Source organism: Borostomias antarcticus (genome assembly GCF_949987555.1).
Source record: "Borostomias antarcticus genome assembly, chromosome: 15".
Taxonomy (NCBI): domain Eukaryota; kingdom Metazoa; phylum Chordata; class Actinopteri; order Stomiiformes; family Stomiidae; genus Borostomias; species Borostomias antarcticus.
In genome coordinates, this window is record NC_140248.1 from 7,126,493 (window position 1) to 7,145,585 (window position 19,093).

At 50.2% G+C, this 19,093-nt stretch overlaps 1 protein-coding gene across 1 annotated transcript; it reads right to left on the bottom strand.

Annotated features, from left to right (window-relative positions):
• Nucleotides 1-1,412: 1,412 nt before the first annotated feature.
• On the bottom strand, nucleotides 1,413-14,644 carry gjd1a (gap junction protein delta 1a; the record flags this gene model as incomplete). Its single annotated transcript, XM_084449591.1, has 2 exons — nucleotides 1,413-2,274; nucleotides 14,568-14,644. 2 exons carry the CDS (start codon nucleotides 14,642-14,644, stop codon nucleotides 1,413-1,415), a joined length of 939 nt encoding a protein of 312 aa, XP_084305717.1.
• Nucleotides 14,645-19,093: the final 4,449 nt, after the last annotated feature.

Below are 19,093 nucleotides of genomic sequence, written 5' to 3' on the forward strand. Positions count from 1 at the left end.
GGCCTTTCCAATAGTGGCTCCCCATATTCCCAAACAGGGTGCTATGTTCATACCTCATATATCATCTGTACGCATGCTGAATATTACATGTCACAGGGGCAGGATGCAAATAAATAATAAACAATCTCTTTTAAATTACATGTCATGACACAATCTATCCATTCTATTAATGCTTCAGTAACATGCCTTTTTCAAAGTCCATAGGAGAGAAAAAAATCACTATTTTGGAACATACAATTTTCATTAGAGAACAAAAGCTTAACAAAGAGCACATTAATATGATATATTTTTTAAAGCTGGTAAACTATCATTCATCTCCAGCACCTCCCCATGTCCCTGTCTCCCACCCACCCACCCCACTCCACTTAATGTAATTATTACATTTCAGCTATGTACAGTAACTTGGAAATATGGCACCAAATTTGGTTCTAAAGAAAACAGCTTGTGGTTATACATGAACAGGTCCGTGAGTAAATGCCTGTTTCCTGTGTAATGGAAAAAGAAGGGCTTGTTGGAATTCCATTCATTCCTTTAGTGCTTCGTACTCAGTCCTATAAAAGAATGCATAATGCTGAGCGTAGGGTAGGTCAGGTAAGGGGCCTATGATAGGAGAGGAGAGTGGGCTCTAGTGCTGCGAGGATAGGATCGGCTTTGCAGTTTGTACTGAGGTATAATTTTAATTGTCTTTTTTAGTCTTTTGTTGTTTTTTTGTTTTTTTGAATCTTTTAGAAAGCGGTTTCTAAGAGGGGCTGAAAGAAAGGTGCATCTCCATGCCTTGGTTCCCTCTGAGAGAAGCTGAAAGGATGACAGGAAAGAGAGTTTTTATTCCCTCAGCAACCCAATTCAGCTTCACCTACCCATGCTTTGACACTGCGGAACAAAAGGACACACGCTACCGGCGCTACCTTATCTTCCCACACGCACATGCGCATGCACGCACACGCTTAAGCCCTCGCATATGTGCACACATACCAGGAAAAATGAAGGGATTAGTTTTGACCTCTAGCAAAGGCAAAGGATGAGAGATTTTAGGCATATCTTAATTAGAGCTATCCTTACAGTATTTCATATTTTTAGTAACTTGTACCCCCTCTTTTCTGTTGTGTTGTCTTGGAAGGCACCTTAGTGTCACCTAGGATTCAGAGCACAACTTTCCCATGAGTTAAATAACGTGAAATAAATACAACTCAATTGCCCTTATTCTTCTAAGGGGGTGCTCTTTCTCTCTTCAGAGTCAGAGGAGCTTCTCTGTCCAGTAACGCTCCAACACAGCTGCGTTGAGTCTCTGCGGGCTCCTGAATAATGTCGCAGTGTCGAGCTTGTGTCGAGTTTCCTAACAGGGGAGGCAGGTCTTGGGGGGTCCCTGGTCCAGACCTCCCCCCTCTACCTGCTCCCATGTGAAAGAGCCTCTGTCAGACATAGGCCGACTCGCTGGACTGGGTCCTGCCCAGGTTGGGGGCCTGGGACAGGTGCGACACGTCCTTCTTGCGCACCTCGCAGATGGATTTCCTGCGGGCCTGCACCCCGCGGATGGCCGTCTTTATCTTCCTCCACCCCAGGTGGTTGAGCTCGGCCAGGTTGAGCAGCACGCAGATGCCGCTCACCGCGAACATGAAGACCAGGAACACCGTCTTCTCCGTGGGCCGGGACACGTAGCACTCCACCTCCTTCACGCACGGGTAGCGGTCGCACTCGAACATCCCGGGAACGTTGAAGCCGTACAGAAAGTACTGGCCCGCCAGGAAGCCGATCTCCAGCGCATTGCGGAAGACCACCTGGATGACGTAGAAGCGGGAGATTCCCTCCTGCCGCCGCACCTTGGCGCTCTTGGCGTGCGTGAGCCCACGGGGCACGTTGGGGATGTCCTTGATCTCCAGGCAGTCATGCTCCTCCTTGCCACTGTCGGGGTTCTGCACCAGTATGCCGTTGATGTTGCGGAGCTTGCGCGCGTGGTGGTCACCGCGGCCGTGGTGCCCGTGGTGGCCAGGTTGTTGATCCATGTAAGGGTGCAGGAAGGAGTAGCTGCGGTCGCGCTGCTTGGCGGACTGGTGGACCGAGTATGTGATGAAGCAGAGACTTGGCGTGCACACCAGGATGATCTGGAAGACCCAGTAGCGGATGTGTGAGATGGGGAAGGCCTTGTCGTAGCAGGCCTGGTTGCAGCCTGGCTGCATGGTGTTGCAGATGAACATAATTTGTTCGTCTTCATAAACCTTCTCACCCACTATGCCCACTATCAAAATACGGAAGATCACTACAACTGTCAGCAGGATCCTGCAGAGAGGGATAGAGAGAGAAAGAGAGGGAGGGAGGGAGAGAGAGAGGGAGATAGAGAAAATGTGGAGGAAAAGAGTAGGGAAGAGAAGAGGAAAAATACATGGTGTCAGTAATTATGGAAGAAGTCAAGAATTTTCCTTTAATGGTGTAACATGCAGAAAGGCATAGAGTCATTGAACAACATAGTATAATTTTGAAAGTATACACTTGATAAGGTTTCTAGATTTCATCACACATTATGTTTTGGTAGTTGGTCATGAGTGGCATTGTCTTCGTTGTGAGCCAATAAATCCACTTTGTGTGCGGTTTCTCTCTTTTTTTAGTTGATCATTGATCCGTTACCGGCACCTCGCTAAGACTTTAGACATGGTGCTTTCTCTTCCTTTTTCTGCACGTTTAGGGCTGTCTGTCAATAAGGGACATGCTTATGAACCTCAACCACCCCAAATCAATGAGACAAAAGCAGCTCTCAGACCAAGGGCACGTTTTATCAGATGTGTGGGTGTGTGTGTGTGTGTGTGTGTGTGTGTGTGTGTCCATGCATGTGTGTGTCTGTGCTTCACATGTTTTTATTTCCCAGCTGCTGCTGTTGCAGTGTGGGGTGCTAGAGTGAGAAGGGGTGTGGTTGTTGCGCTCTAAATAGCACGCTCACGTGAGCTCGATACGCACGAGAAGGTTCAGGTGATAGAGGTGATTTCACACTCATCAACACTGAAGTTGAATGAGAACAGCACATTCACGTGAACGCCATTCACGCATACAGACTTGAGTGTATTGATTGGTGTACGCGTACGTGAGTGTATGTTAGTTTCTGTGTGTGTATTTGTGTGTGTGTGTACGTGAGTTTGTGTGTGTGTGTGTGTCTGTGTGTGTGTGTGTGTGTGTGTGTGTGCATGTGTCAAATTTCAGACAAAGAAGGAGAATAACTGAGAAGTGACTGTGTGTAATGAACAGGAGGGTCTCTGCATGAATATCTATCATGTTGCTCTGAGCGCAGCCCTCCTGTCTCCCATCACGCCGGTGTCAGCGCTCATATTTCAGCAGGAGACAGACGACAGAGAGGAGCCCGGCCTTCTCAGCTCAGCCTGTGGAGAGATGAGCTGAGAGAATAATCCCACACCCCCTGCATCCAGCCAAAGCAATGACTCAGAGTCCTAATACACCGCCATTCACACCGGTATGAAGTGTCTACTGGTTCACTCCCACGATCATTTGAGAGACTGACGGCAATCATTTGAGAGACTACTCACGGAACATAATTTAATTTGGCTGCTGTGGTATGGTGTGAAAAATGGAATATGTGGATGTGTTGGGAAAAATGAAATCTTTCCCCAAATTACATCTAGTACGGTAAACAACTTAATCCTCACTCCAATCGCAAACACTAATCTGCGATCTGCATGACTGACGTTAGTGTGATATGTAAACAAAATTGCATTAAGCGTGCTTGGAAAGTCCCTGTTTGCATTGCCCTACCCCCTCTCTCTCCTCCCTCCGCTCCCCCATCCGTCTCTCATTGATTATGTATCTCATGTTGGTGGTTTGACTGAGACGTTGATTGAGTGTGTGCACTTCATCTGGACCACTAGCCTGCAGAGTAGCTCCCAGAGGTCCCCGTCAGTTTAGCCAGATTAGCCATCCTCTATTTCTGTACCTAAAAAAAGATACCACTGAGATGTTCAATTAACATCTCTCTCTCTCTCTCTCTCTCTCTCTCTCACTATCTCTCTCTCTCTCCCTCTCTCCCTCCCTCTGTTTTTTCTTAGCGCGGTGTCAAAGGAGACTCTGGTGTGTCTTTAAAATTAGCCCCACCCCCCCCACTTCCCAGGCCAGTTACCACAGCAACCACCTACTGAACCAGTCAGTGAGGTGGATCAGGGAGAGAGAGAGAGAGAGAGAGAGAGAGAGAGAGAGAGAGAAGAGGGGAGAGGAATGGATGAAGTGATGAGAAATGCTAGAGAGGAGGAGGAGGAGGGGGAGAAGAGAGAAAAACAACGTTTGTTTATACTGTACATGGCGAGAGGAGGAAGAAAGCTGGTGGTGATGTGAAGAGAGGCAGCTGTGATGGTGAACGCAGGAGAAAGATGGCGGCGGAGGAGGAGCTGCAGCGGTGGCAGACAGCACAACATGTGGGTGGAGGATGGGAACATAGCAGCGAGCTGCCTCAGGGCCACTCTCACACCACCTGGGCCTTGCGTGTATGCACACAGTACTACAGTATTTACATGCGTACACGTGTGTGTGTGTGTGTGTGTGAGAGAGAGAGAGAGAGAGAGAGAGAGCTTGTGCGAGATGCCATGTGTGTCTGGCTGTCTGCGTTGGCAGCAGCTGCGAGTGTGTACGCTACGCTGCCTCTCAGTGTGCTTGGAGGTACAGCAGAAGAGATCTCTGTGCCTCTGGTGCTTCAGAGGTTAAATGTATGGCACGTACATGAACACACACTCATACTCTCTGTAGACACACTAATCCCCATGCATGCCGAGAATATCTCTCGCACGCGCACACACACACACACACACACACACACACACACACACACACACACACACACACACACAACACAAAGGGTAAGGCTCTCTAATGTAATCATCCTCTCCTTTATCGCACCTCAGGGTGAGACTGTTTGAAGTGGAGTTACTGATGTAGCCGCTTGATAAGACGCAATTTGTATCCTGTTCAAGATTCAAGATCTGTTCATCCAAGAAGGAGGATGGCATTAATAGTGGACCTTGTTATGCCCTGTCACTCTTGGCTTCGAATTTGCGAAAATATATACAGTTGCCACAGATACTGCCAATCCATTGAACAGAATGAAGCAACCATCTGTATTTCTCCCTCCCAGAGAGTAGGAGGAGCCGGAGGCTGCGTCCCAGTCGGCTCTGTCGCCTCCCGCAAGTGTCCTGATATGCGGATATGCGGATCCTCTGGTGCAGGCCGCTGTCACCGTGACAGATTGTCATGAACGAACACCTGCCAGAGAGAGAGAGAGAGAGCTACCGAGGAGTTGGCCCCGCCCACGCCAGCGCCAGCACCGCGTCGGTACGCCGGCTAGGCTACACAGACCCCCCACAGAGCAGTGTGACAAGCTTTATATTTCACCTGACAATCATCAATACTGTATGAATATCTGTCATTTTTCCTCTCTCTGGGTTATTCTGTTCGATGGCAGGCAGTCGATATTTGCGTGGCGAGTCTTTTCTATGATGAGTAACACTTCATTGGTTCTCTCATCTATTCCACTTTGCAGGGTTCACAGGCTTTGCTTTGACTGCAATGTTGGACTGTGCGTACGTGGCACGGTACAGCCTGAGCTTTGCTGCAGCACAATGCCGTTTTCTCCAAGTGACGGGAGAAGTCTGGGAGCTGCTATGAGAAGGTACTGTTAGATACTGCATACAGGTTTGCGGTGTGTGTTTGTGTGTGTGTGTGTGTGTGTGTGTGTGTGTGTGTGTGCGTGCGTGTGTATGCGTGCGTGTGTATGCGTGCGTGTGTATGTGTGTATGTGAGTTATTCTGCTGTGTAATGGGATAATCAGCATGGAACAGTTTGCTGCAGTAGCACAAAGCAATAGAAGAAGGTCATCTGCAAACATCAGTGTTTTAAGTCCTGCAGAGAGAGGGGCTCATACATTAGTGAAAATTAGACCATGCAGGAAAACCCTGGGCCCTCACCTCACAGAATACCCAAAGCCCACTGCAGATGATCAAGACAATATTACACTATATTGGGGCGGCTGTAGCTCAGTTGGTAGAGCGGGTCGTTCAATGATCGAAGGGTCAGAGGTTTGAATCCCAGCTCCGACTGTAAACATGTCGAAGTGTCCTTGAGCAAGACACCTAACCCCAAATTGCTCCCAATGAGCAGGTTAGCACCTTGCATGGCAGCTACCACCATTGGTGTGTGAATGTGTGTGTGAATGGGTGAATGAGAGGCCATTGTAAAGTGCTTTGAGTGCCGCTAACGTGGAAAAGCGCTATATAAGTGCAGTCCATTTACCATTTACCATTTACTATCATGACGATATCGACTGCTTTCTGGAGAGTCCTCAATGGAAACCCAGAGTACTGTACGCGAGGCCGTGGGCTGAGCCCGGTCCAGCAGGTCAAGGCTACGGGCAGAGCATCGCTACACAGCCTTGCACCGATGCATCAAAGCTGCTGCCGCAAATCTCTCACATCAAGGAGGAGCTCAAAAGTGCCCATGTCCAACACCGGTCAGTTTTACCCTCAGAATCATCTCCCTGCCCTAAAGTAGCCTGCGGTATGTCGTATTTCAGTATATCGCTATGCTACACTTTCTATCTGAGCATTTCTGAGTGTTTCAGACCTCAGTAGCTACAGGTTTCTCCCTTGGATGAATCTTTCAAGGGTCATTTGGGTTCGTTTTTGTGAGGAGAAGGTCTCAAGTGAGCATTTTATTCTACATGGTTACCTGGATCTTGTACATACAAATGTGACAAATGAAAACCACTAAATCCTTGGGTTTATTATATACCCACTATACTCCATATCATATATCATATACCTATCATAAACCCTTTATGAGAATACAAAACCACAGTGAGCATCCTGCCATTGTGCTGTTTCACTAAGAGGAGTCATGTGCTGCTATGTGAACCACCCAGCGACCCAACAGCCCAGAGACATAACTAGCCTCTCCAGCCAAAGATCATGTGTGATTGCTGTCCAAGGGGATAGTTGAGTCTCTATCTTTGCTCAGAGATGATAGGAAACGGAGGCTGTCTCTCTCAGTTCAGCTTTTCCAGTCATGCACTGCTGGGCGGCTGAAAGGTTGACGCTCCATTCGGCCGACCCCACTCTAGAGGAGGAACGTGGAGCTGTGTAGTGGTTATTGGTCAATGTTGAATGAATGAATGAATGAATGAATGAAGGCTTTATTTTGAACATGTGAAAATAATACAAAATGTAAAAAAATAAAATAAAATAAAATATCAGACAACAATGCAGTTAATGCAGTTTGTAAGTACATGTGGTGGTGTGCTGGCTTTTATGGTGTGTTCTGTATTCTGTAGCTCCTAGCACTCTTTAATTGTTCTGTGTCTCTATCCTCAGTGACTGATACAATATGATGTAACTTGTAAGGGTGCATATACTGTAGTGTGTAGGGTGCATATACTGTAGTGTGTAGGGTGCATATACTGTAGTGTGTAGGGTGCATATACTGTAGTGTGTAGGGTGCATATACTGTAGTGTGTAGGGTGCATATACTGTAGTGTGTATGGTGCATATACTGTAGTGTGTAGGGTGCATATACTGTAGTGTGTAGGGTGCATATACTGTAGTGTGTAGTCTCGGGTAGTTCTCCTCTAACCGGTGTTGGCTGGACATGCAGACTCTGGCTCTGACTCTGGCTCTCCCGGTGGCTCTCTCTCACACTCATCCACACAGCAGCTGCTCTTCCGGTGGCTCTCTCACACTCATCCACACAGCAGCTGCTCTCCCGGTGGCTCTCTCTCACACTCATCCACACAGCAGCTGCTCTCCCGGTGGCTCTCTCTCACACTCATCCACACAGCAGCTGCTCTCCCGGTGGCTCTCTCACACTCATCCACACAGCAGCTGCTCTCCCGGTGGCTCTCTCTCACACTCATCCACACAGCAGCTGCTCTCCCGGTTGCTCTCTCACACTCATCCACACAGCAGCTGCTGCCCGGTGGCTCTCTCACACTCATCCACACAGCAGCTGCTCTCCCGGTGGCTCTCTCACACTCATCCACACAGCAGCTGCTCTCCCGGTGGCTCTCTCACACTCATCCACACAGCAGCTGCTCTCCCGGTGGCTCTCTCACACTCATCCACACAGCAGCTGCTCTCCCGGTGGCTCTCTCCCACATTCATCCACACAGCAGCTGCTCTCCCGGTGGCTCTCTCACACTCATCCACACAGCAGCTGCTCTCCCGGTGGCTCTCACACTCATCCACACAGCAGCTGCTCTCCCGGTGGCTCTCTCACACTCATCCACACAGCAGCTGCTCTCCCGGTGGCTCTCTCACACTCATCCACACAGCAGCTGCTCTCCCGGGGCTCTCTCACACTCATCCACACAGCAGCTGCTCTCCCGGTGGCTCTCTCCCACACTCATCCACACAGCAGCTGCTCTCCCGGTGGCTCTCTCCCACACTCATCCACACAGCAGCTGCTGCCCGGTGGCTCTCTCCCACACTCATCCACACAGCAGCTGCTCTCCCGGTGGCTCTCTCACACTCATCCACACAGCAGCTGCTTCTGTCAGCCTTCAGGGGTAACACCAGCCCCCTAACACTGACACCTGATGCACCACGAAAGCTCACTTTCTCACACACACACACACACACACACACACATGCACGCACACACATGCACGCACACACACACACACACGCACACGTGCACACACACATGCACACACATGCAAAGCTCATACACTGACATGTGACATACACTGGCATGTGTTGAAGGCTCACAGGGTCAACACATACACAAGGAAACTCCCATGAGATGTGAGGCTGCTACACACGTGCAGACGGCGCAGGGAAACAAGGAGAACTGTTATCTCCGGGATGGGGGGTCGCTCTGAGTCAAAATATTATTCCATCTCCTATAGAGCTTGTCTCTACAATAAGCTCCACTAATTGCTGATGGCAGCACATAATGAATGAAGACCTTACCAAGCACAGAGATTAGCGAGCGGAATTACATTACAGTCCAGCAATCTCACTGCAGACAATTCGCCTGCCATCCCTCTCTTCCTCCTCTCTCTCTCTCTCTGTCTTTCTTCTTCCCTTATTCAATCTCCTTTCCCTCCACCACTACCACTCGTCCGCCCTCTTTCATTCTATCTCCTGTCTTTTCCCTCCTTCTCTATCTCAATTAGTGTTTGTAGTTGTTCTTAGTTGTTCAATACTGTACGTCTTATATTCAAAATGTCACCAGTCTTTGGGTCTGTGACTACGGGGCTGTGTGTGGTGCATTCTTATGAATATGGAAGAAGCACTGGTTGAGTAGGTCGGTCTGGAACAGCTTCCGTAGTACAAGTGAAGACAGCAGAACAACAATATTGTGTGCCTTTGTGTGTGCGCGTGCGTTTGTGGATGTGTGTCTGTGTATGTGGGTGTGTATGTGTGTGTGTGTGTGTGGGCGCATGCGTGCGTTTGTGTGTGCGTTTGTGCATGTGTGTATGCGCGTGTGTGTGTTTGTGTGAGTGTGTTTGTGCGAGTGCATGTTTGTGTGTGTGTGCATGTGTGTGCTTGTGCATATGTGTGTGTGTGTACGTGTGTGTGTGCGCGTGCGTGTGTAAGGCACGATGTGGTGGCTGGATCCAGCTTGGCTATCTCCTCTGCAGCAGGGTCGGTGCGCTGCTCCGGGGTAATGAGCCCTCACACAGATTCTCCTGCCGCTGATCGCAATAACAACCTGCGCTGCCGACCCAGATCGTCTGCAGACGGAAACTTCCCTCTCCTCCCTCCTCCTCCTCCTCCCTCTCCAGACCGGCCTCTTCTCCAGGCCTCTCCTCCCTCCTCCTCCTCCCTCCTCCTCCTCCCTCTCCAGACCGGCCTCTTTCTCCAGGCCTCTCCTCCCTCCTCCCTCCTCCTCCTCCCTCTCCAGACCGGCCTCTTTCTCCAGGCCTCTCCTCCCTCCTCCCTCCTCCTCCTCCCTCTCCAGACCGGCCTCTTTCTCCAGGCCTCTCCTCCCTCCTCCCTCCTCCTCCTCCCTCTCCAGACCGGCCTCTTTCTCCAGGCCTCTCCTCCCTCCTCCTCCTCCCTCTCCAGACCGGCCTCTTTCTCCAGGCCTCTCCTCCCTCCTCCTCCTCCCTCTCCAGACCGGCCTCTTTCTCCAGGCCTCTCCTCCCTCCTCCTCCTCCCTCTCCAGACCGGCCTCTTTCTCCAGGCCTCTCCTCCCTCCTCCCTCCTCCTCCTCCCTCTCCAGACCGGCCTCTTTCTCCAGGCCTCTCCTCCCTCCTCCCTCCTCCTCCTCCTCCCTCTCCAGACCGGCCTCTTTCTCCAGGCCTCTCCTCCCTCCTCCCTCCTCCTCCTCCCTCTCCAGACCGGCCTCTTTCTCCAGGCCTCTCCATCCATCCCTCCCTCTGCTCATCATCGCTGCTCCTCCTCCCCCCGATCCCCCTAGTCCTCCATTATCCCCTCTCTCCGTCTTTTCTCCCTCGCTCCACTCGTCCCTGGCACTGACCCCACTACAGCACTGCAGTGTGGAAAATGATGCATCAACACCCCTCCGTTCCTTTTTACCTGCTAGGTGTTTAACTCCGAATTAATACAGGATCCCCCAGGCTATTCCTTCTCTGTGGACGCACGCGTTAAGCCTCTGGAAGAGACATCGCCTGTGTGTGTGTGTGCGTGTGGGTGTGTGTGTGTGTGTGTGTGTGTGTGTGTGTGTGTGTGTGTGTGTGTGTGTGTGTGCATGTGTGTGCGCCTACGCGTGTCAAACAGAGGTTGAGGGAGTGTTAGGGGAGTTGGTGAATCTAGACTACAGAGGACAGTCGGGACAAAGACAGACAGGGTAGGACTACCCTGACCAGCAGAAGGGAGTGGTGGGTTTGGAGGGGAATCTACAGTATGCAGTGTGATATATATTACTGTACCAAAATGACCCATACAGAACATACTCTCATTCTAATCTAAGGACTCCTAAATGAGCCGGGTGTCAAAATAGCCGCACTCACAGCTGGAGTGTTCCTCTGAATGACCTCGCCACACAGAGACTGACGGAGCTCAGGGACAGAAATAACCCAGACTGACTGACAGACATGAAGTCATACTGTAGGTCTGCCAGGCTGGCATACTGTACAGCACTTTACTGTACCTCAGTCCTGTGACATAGAGTGAACCTACAACCTATTGTACACATACATGCACACACACACACACACACACACACACATACACACCCTGTATAAAACCCCACAGAAATACCACAGTATAAACCGATAAACACCTACACAACATTTGAGGACCCACACTGTCAGTCCCTCTATAGCAGTAGTAGACTCCGCCTGTAGACAAGCAGAATACACTGACAACACAGAGCTATCGGTTACAGCCTCGGCTCTGGGCACAAACAGAGAGTCCCGCAGGGCAAACAGAGTCTGTCTGAGGCCAAAACACGGAGAGATAGAGTTACAGCACAGCTCATCACCAGCAACCACCACAGCAGCAAACGCAGGAGTGGACGGCCGGCCCGTAGCACACAGGGTCCGTCCCACCCAATAGGAGGCCTAATCCGGCATATCTCTGGGCGACTATAGGTGAGGGGGGGTGTAATGCACCATACAGTTACAGTAGACACTACAGTGAGAACTGAGGCGGAGTAAGTACAGTAGGATCGACCCAAATCTCGCCGTGGAAGCGTTAATCAGGAGATACGCTCGCTATCTGGGGAAGCCTTTTCCATCAGAATACACGATCAACAGCGGATTAAGGAGAAAATGAACACGACTCCGCGTCGGCATTAATCACGCTATCTGACAAGAGGAGGCGGAAAATTTGAGAGAGTTGTCTCTGTCTCTGAATGATTGCAGGTGTTTTTTTATTCATTCATTGATTCATTCACCGTTCCTTTATTCCTGTCTGATTGATGATTCCGGCTGCGACGCGGGGCTTGATCTGAGCTGGGAGGTTGTGGAAACATCCAGATGCTTCAGTTCATGAATAGAGCAGAATATAAAGTGTACTTGACATGTAAAAAGTACGGGTACAGGCACATTGTAATTCTTGTCATCGCTTGTCCTTACAGTATCTTATCAGCGCTGATCAGCTCCTCGAGGATGATCGATGATGGTTCCAGTCCTAGGTACTCGGCTAGCCATTTAAAGGTTCCCAAACTGGCAATTTACTTTACTAACTGTCGTCTAGCTGTCTATCAGTATCATCCATCATGCAGGCCTATGACAGACCTGGGTGAAATGGATCCACTCTCATCTTTAGTCCGTCCTCAATACACAATCTTTTCTCTCTCTTTTTTTTTTCTTAAAAGTTATTTCTGATTTTGTCACATTTTCACCCAATTTGTTATCCAGTCACATCCGACCTATCCAATTGTCCGCTTTTTACTGTGGAGGGTTCGTCGTGACTCGATGCCGATACCAGACAGTGTCGGTATAGAGCGACGAACCCTGGAGCCGAGGTTAACCCTCAGTGAGCGGCGGCCCGGTACGACATTCCTCCCGGGGATCCAGCCAGACTCGGGTCTGGCGGGACCAGGGAGCGTGAACCCCAGCCCCTGGTGGGCAGCTGCCCCGAAGCATGATGCTTAGACCGCTACACCACCATGAAACCATGTTTTCTCTGTGATCGTACTACTGTATGTGCAGCCCTCACACCATCTTTGTCTGGGCCAAATATTCACCTGCACTGATATCTTGCTCACTGTGTCATGTGTATTAATAGCTGTAGTACATAGTGTGCAGTCACCCTAGCTCATTTCATCATCGCTCTACAAAACACTTATGCAGCCACACACACACACATACACACACACACACGCACACGCACTCTTGACGGGACTACCTGAGGTTTGGCTTAATGAGCACAGCAGTACGGTGGCCTCTGTACTCCGGCCAGCCTCGGTGCCTCTGTGCTCAGGGGGTAAGGACACACACACACACACACTTTCTCTCTATGCCACACAGCAATTCTGCTGCTTCACTCTGTGTTCCACAATCCTCACAATGGAGGACTATGTGCCTCATGTGTGAACGCAAACAGCCCCTCTCTCTGCTGAGTGAGACTGGCAGTATAAAGAGACGTCTCAGTTTACCAGGGAGAGCAGCTCAGACTGTGGTTAATGGGCGGAAAAAATCACACTTAAGAGTGTGTGTGATCACACAGATGATGGCGCATGCTCTTCACACACCAGAGGAAAAACAGCGATTGCAGTGTGTCCCCAGTACATGTCTAGATCGTTAATCAGACGTCTAGCTCTTTTGCTCTTGCATAACCTCCTGCTAAATCAAATCAAATCAAACTTTATTTTTATAGCACATTTCAGACATGAATACAACACAATGCGCTTCACAACAATAAAATGGAATGCATAAAAACAGATCAGTAAAAGGCCACATGACATAAGTAAACAAATAGAAAGCATTGTAAACAACAAAACTAGAAGAGACTAACATAATGAAAAAGCAAGACTAAAAAGCTGTGAAGAGCTAAGAAGCTAAGAACTTGTTTTTATTTTGTAATCTCCCCAGTTTGGGCCCTGCTCAAGCTCTCTGGAAGGCTGTTCCAGAGGCCGGGGGCATAGAAGCTCAACGCTGCCTACATATTTCTTAGTCCTGGGCCTTGGTAAAGGTATATCGGTAGATAGGTATCTACATATGATAGACATATCTTGCGACACAGTCTAGAAATTATTTAAAAACAAATAGAAGAACCTTAAATTAAATTTTGAAACTCACAGATAGCCAGTGCAAAGACTTTAAAACTGGGGCTAAGTATGCTCTCTGTCTGATCTTGGTCAGTACCTGTGTTGCTGCATTAATACTCCAGTAGCCACATGCATACACAAACTCTCTCTCTCTCTCTCTCTCTCTCTCTCTCTCTCTCTCACACACACACACACACACATCGATAAGTGATCTATTTAGACTTCCCGTCGTTTTATATCTATGGGAGTAGTTTTTTGAACAACAGAAATAAAAGTCTGGGGTAGCCTAGTTTACAAGGGCAGTCTACAAGGGCAGTCTCTTCTTCCACCTTCAGTTTGTCCTCCACCTCTCATCTCTCTCTCTCTCTCTCTCTCTCTCTCTCTCTCTGTTTCCCCCTCTCGCTCACACTCCTCTGCCCTCCTGCTGTCCTGGACCCCTACAGCCCATCCGTCAATACCTGGTCCAATAGGTGGAATCAACACAAGAGCCCTGCTGCATTAACCCTAATACCCAGTAATGCCCACTATTGATTGTGTGCAATTAGCTTATCCCTTAACTAATGAAGGAGGTGGGAGAGGAGGGATGGAGAGGGGGAGGGGAAGGGAGGAGAGGGGGAAGAGAAAAGAGGAGAGGAGGGGAGGGGCACAGAGTAGGGGCTACCTCTGGGACCAGCCTGAAGGAGGGGACGTCCACAGGGGTCCCACCAACCAGGAGAATGCACACACACACACACACACACACACACACACACATGCACACCTCTTTCCATTCTGTATATACTTATGATCACATTAACCCCCACGCACTGTGAAAACACATTGTGTACACATTTTACACACACAAACACACAAAAACGACTTGCACACAGAGGGGATGTATGTGTGTGTGTGTGTTTGGACACTCTTACCTCCCAATCATAGTAGAGTGTTGCTGGACAGCAGCCTCAAGCAGCCGCTCCAGAATGGTCCACTCCCCCATGGTCATTGAAAGACAGACTCAGCTGTAAGAAGAACTGGGTCTATGGGTAATGTGCACCTCTTCCTCCCTCCTCCTCCTCCTCCTCCTCCTCTTCTTCTCCCTCTTCCTGGGCTCGCGCTCCTGTCGCTCCCCGGCCAGAGGGGGGCGCATCCGCCCCCGTCCCGCCCCGGCTCCTCCTGACCTCTACTCCGTTGATCCGGTGCCCCACGGGGGTGACCGCGGGTGGGCGTGTGTGTGTGTGTGTTGTCCTCTTCCAGTCCGGTCCCGTTGCGCTTCTCTCGCCTCAAGAGAAGTAGAGGTGCTGCGCTGAGATTCGCCGTCCGTCTCTCCGTCCCCCCCTCCTCCTCCTCCCCCTCCTCCTTTCCGCGCCTCCTCCGCGCCTCCTCCTCCGCGCTGCGATGCTAGCCGTGTCCCGCACCACCCTGCCTTACCGCCGTAGCATATGCTATAGCTCACTGCATCTGACAGCCATGCTCTGTCCTCTTCCTCTCCCTTTCTCTACCTCTCCCTTCCTCCCTTCACGCTGCTCCTTGTATCTCTCTTTCCCCCCTCCTCCTCCTCCTCCTCCCTCCTCCCCCTCTCCCTGTGTCCTCCACCCTACCCCCGGGGAAGTCCTTGTACCTCAGATGCACTCCGTCCCATCGGTGCTGAGGGCTTGTCCTTGCATTGTGTCCGGTACCTGCCTTCACTGTGCCCTACCTCCTCTAACCCGAAACTCTGCACCCGGTTGAACCCTCCTGCGCTCACCTACACATACACACGCGCGTGCGTCCGGGGGAGCGGCACGCGCCCTTGCGCCGGAACGACCGGCAACCGTCACTGACCGAATCCTCCCTCCATTCACTGCGCTAGATTGTGAGTCCAGACCAGCACGCAATGGCCCTGTTGCTCGCTCAATGACATTGTCCACGGCTCGCTCGTTCCTCTAGGTCCAATCGCAACAAGAAACCATAAAAATCCCGCCTACACACACACACACACACACACACGCGCACGCTCTCACACACGCACGCGCTCACACACACACAGCGACACCCTCCCTGCCACAGAGTCAGTTCAGTAATAAATCAGCTGCCTTGCTGCATCCGCTGAGAGAGACGGAGCAGTGCGCAGACCTGCTGCCGTGCGTCCCTCTGGCTAGTTCCAGCGCAGTCCAATGCCTGGAGTCATGTCTGCCGCAGAGAGTAACGATGAGTGGATATCCTGTGAAACCTATTTCTGGGCTCCATCATCACGCTCCTCTCTCTTTCTCTCTCTCTCTCTTTCTCTCTCTCTCTTTCTCTTTCTCTCTCTCACTCCCCCTCTCTCCGCACTCCCTCCGTCCCCTCTCCTTGTGTCTGTGTGCTGAGCTCAGTCTCTTTGCGATTACCTATATCTCTCTAGAAGGTCTCAGTCTTGGTTCCTCCCTCTCCCTTCTGCTCTCTCTCTCTCTCTCTCTCTCTCTCTCTCTCTCTCTCTCGCTCTCTAGCTCGTTTACCCGCGCTATCTCTGTCACACTCCGTGCGCATGCAACACTCCCCCCTACACCCCCCCCCTTTCCCTTCTCTCTGGTAAATGTGCTTGGATTGCCCCCCCGATTGCTGCTGCGCTATTTGCGGGAGAGCCTGCCCGTGTAGCGCTGTCTCTCTCTCTCTCTCTCTCTCTCTCTCCCCCGATGTGATGCCGGAACAAGGGATTCTACAACTAAGCCTCCCCCTAACCTCCATTTCCCCCGCAACCCTCTGTCACAGTATGGAGGCTCGGCGGAGCTCTCTCTCCCTCTCTCTCTCTCTCTCTCTCTCTCTCTCTCTCTCTCTCTCTCTCTCACACACACACACACACACACACACAGTATCGCTATGTATCAACCTCTCATCCACATGGTCTCTCTCTCTCTCTCATGAGGATCTTACACATCATCCCCTGCTTCCATCCAGAGGATTACACCAGAGAGAACCTGCTTCAGCCCCCCCCCCCCACCCCTCCGCTGGCCCCTCCCCTTTACAGTATTCAGTTTGACAGCGCACCCATTTTTCACTGCCCCCACCTTCCGGCCCTCCTCTCCCCACTTACTGTATTTTCTCTCCTCCTCCTCATTCCCCTCCCTCACATTCTGTCCATTTCCCCTCCTCCCCTCCCTCCCTCCATCCCTCCCTCCATCCCTCCCTCCATCCCTCCCTCCCTCCCTCCCTCCCTCTATACCTCTCAGAGGAGATGAGCACTGTAGTCTAGCGTGACATTGAAAGCTGCATTAATTTGATTAATATTATGGTGGTGGGTGATACTGTACATCGACTGTCCAACACCTCCCCCTATGCACAAATGTATACGCACCCACACACATACGCGCACGCACACACACAAACACGCACGCACACACACACGCACGCACGCACACACACACACACACACACACACACATACACACACACACACATACACACACACCATTACCAGTGTGTCACACCTGTGCCATAACCACTGTGAGTCATATACCAAAGCCAGCATAACAGTGAGACAGAGCGACCCTTCCTGCTACAGTATGAGTAAGTCGTGGGGGAGGAGGAGGAGGGGAGGAGGAGGGGAGGGGAGGTAGAGGGGAGGTGGAGAAGAAAGATGAGATGGCGGGGTGGGTGGGGGTCCGTCGAGGTTTCTGAGAGGTGAGTGGGCCACGTGTCTGTGATGTCACGTGATGTCACGGTAACAGTGCGGTCCTTGTTATTGCATCTCCTCGTGTAAAAGCAGCCACGGAGCTGGCAATCAGGGTAGCAGAGAACAAGTTCACAACCACAGTCCCTACACAGCAGCCTCTGCAGTGAATCAATGATTGATCTCCTTTGCTGTGTGTGTGCGCGCGTGTGTGTGTGTGAGAGAGAGAGAGAGAGAGAGATTTGTGTTAGTTCAGCATCTTCAGCGAGGGGCTTGGGGGGGTTTGCTCATCAAGGACACATGGTATAGGAGTCGTGTGGAGGAGAGAGGCGGGCTGTGACAGGCGGGCTGTGGCGTGTGGCCTTGCCTCGCCACGGTGGGGGACAGAGGCTCTGGAGAGCTGGCGTCAGCTGGCTGGAGCCGGGGCCATTCTGGCTTTGAGGAGACGGTTCAGAGTCGTATATTGCACAAAACAGCGGAGACGCAGGTGTGTTATCGGTGACCTAGAACAGCCAGCCCAAGCGCGCGCACACACGCTCACAAAGGCACAAGTCAATACATGCATACATGGATGCACATACACACATTATACAATATGCATCGTGTTATTCATACAATGACCTTGGTGCTTCATCAACGCCGGGGAAGCAATATGTGCATATTGAACTGTACTGAATAGTTCATTGAATTTGAATGAAGACAAAACAAGATGGACAAAGAATGAAGCCTTTGAGTAAATCAGAGAAAGATAGAGATCACTTCCTCACACCTTTTTTGTTTGTGGAATGACTATTGAATTATCTGGAATAGCACCCTTCCCTCCCCCTATTCTTGTAGATTAAAGCAGTGACCCGTGATGACCTCAGAGATGGTCAGGCAGATGGTCAATCAATAGCATTTCTGGTACAATGTGTGCAATAAACTGCATGGTTTGGTGTAATTACACTAACAGTAGCAGAGGGGCAGCATATCTGTGAGATGCATCTGGTGCTATCATTGTTCACTATGTGAATGTAGCCATTAAGGAGCTGACATGGATCATCAGAGCACCTCTCCTCTGGGACAGCGCTGCTCTCTCCTGGAAGAGCCTGCCCCCTGGTGTCTACATAGGACACTACACACAGAGGTCTCTGGGTTTAGGTCTCTAGGAATGTACAGTATGTGTACTTGAAGTAGACATGACACGTGGTTATCATCATTAAAAGTGATCACAGCAAGGATATACAGCAAAGGAAACAAGACACTCTTCCCAACTTGCCTCATCTAGCATTTATTTATTCAACCATCAAAAAGGGACATTTCAGTTACTAAATGCAGACTTTTCTCAGAGATGTCAATAAGACACATGAATTGTAGCAGTGCAAATGATGAGCATTGGTGCACAGCAACATTGCAGCACACAGCAGTGACAATTACCATTCCCTCATATTAAAACCAATCCAGACATAAAAGCTTAAGGGCCAAAACACTACAGGAAATGGTGGATCTTTCTCCAGAGAAACATTGCACTGTTTTTCAACTGAATTCAGCACTGAGCATTGTGGGTTGTTGAAAGGGTTTGGGAGTGGACACCAGATAACCTGGGCTGTATTGTTCATAAGTGGTCGAGATGGTGTAATATATTTTATTAGCAGTTTGGGTCATCCCAACAATGAAGAGTCATAAAAAAAAGAAACATGATCCTGTAGAAATAAATATTACAAGTCATTGTGGATTACATGAACAATTATCATGAACAAAAAATAAAAACCAAACAAACAAGATGAAGAACCACCCTCTAAAGTGTCAATATTACAACATTATACCAAACCTAATAAAACCCAGTCA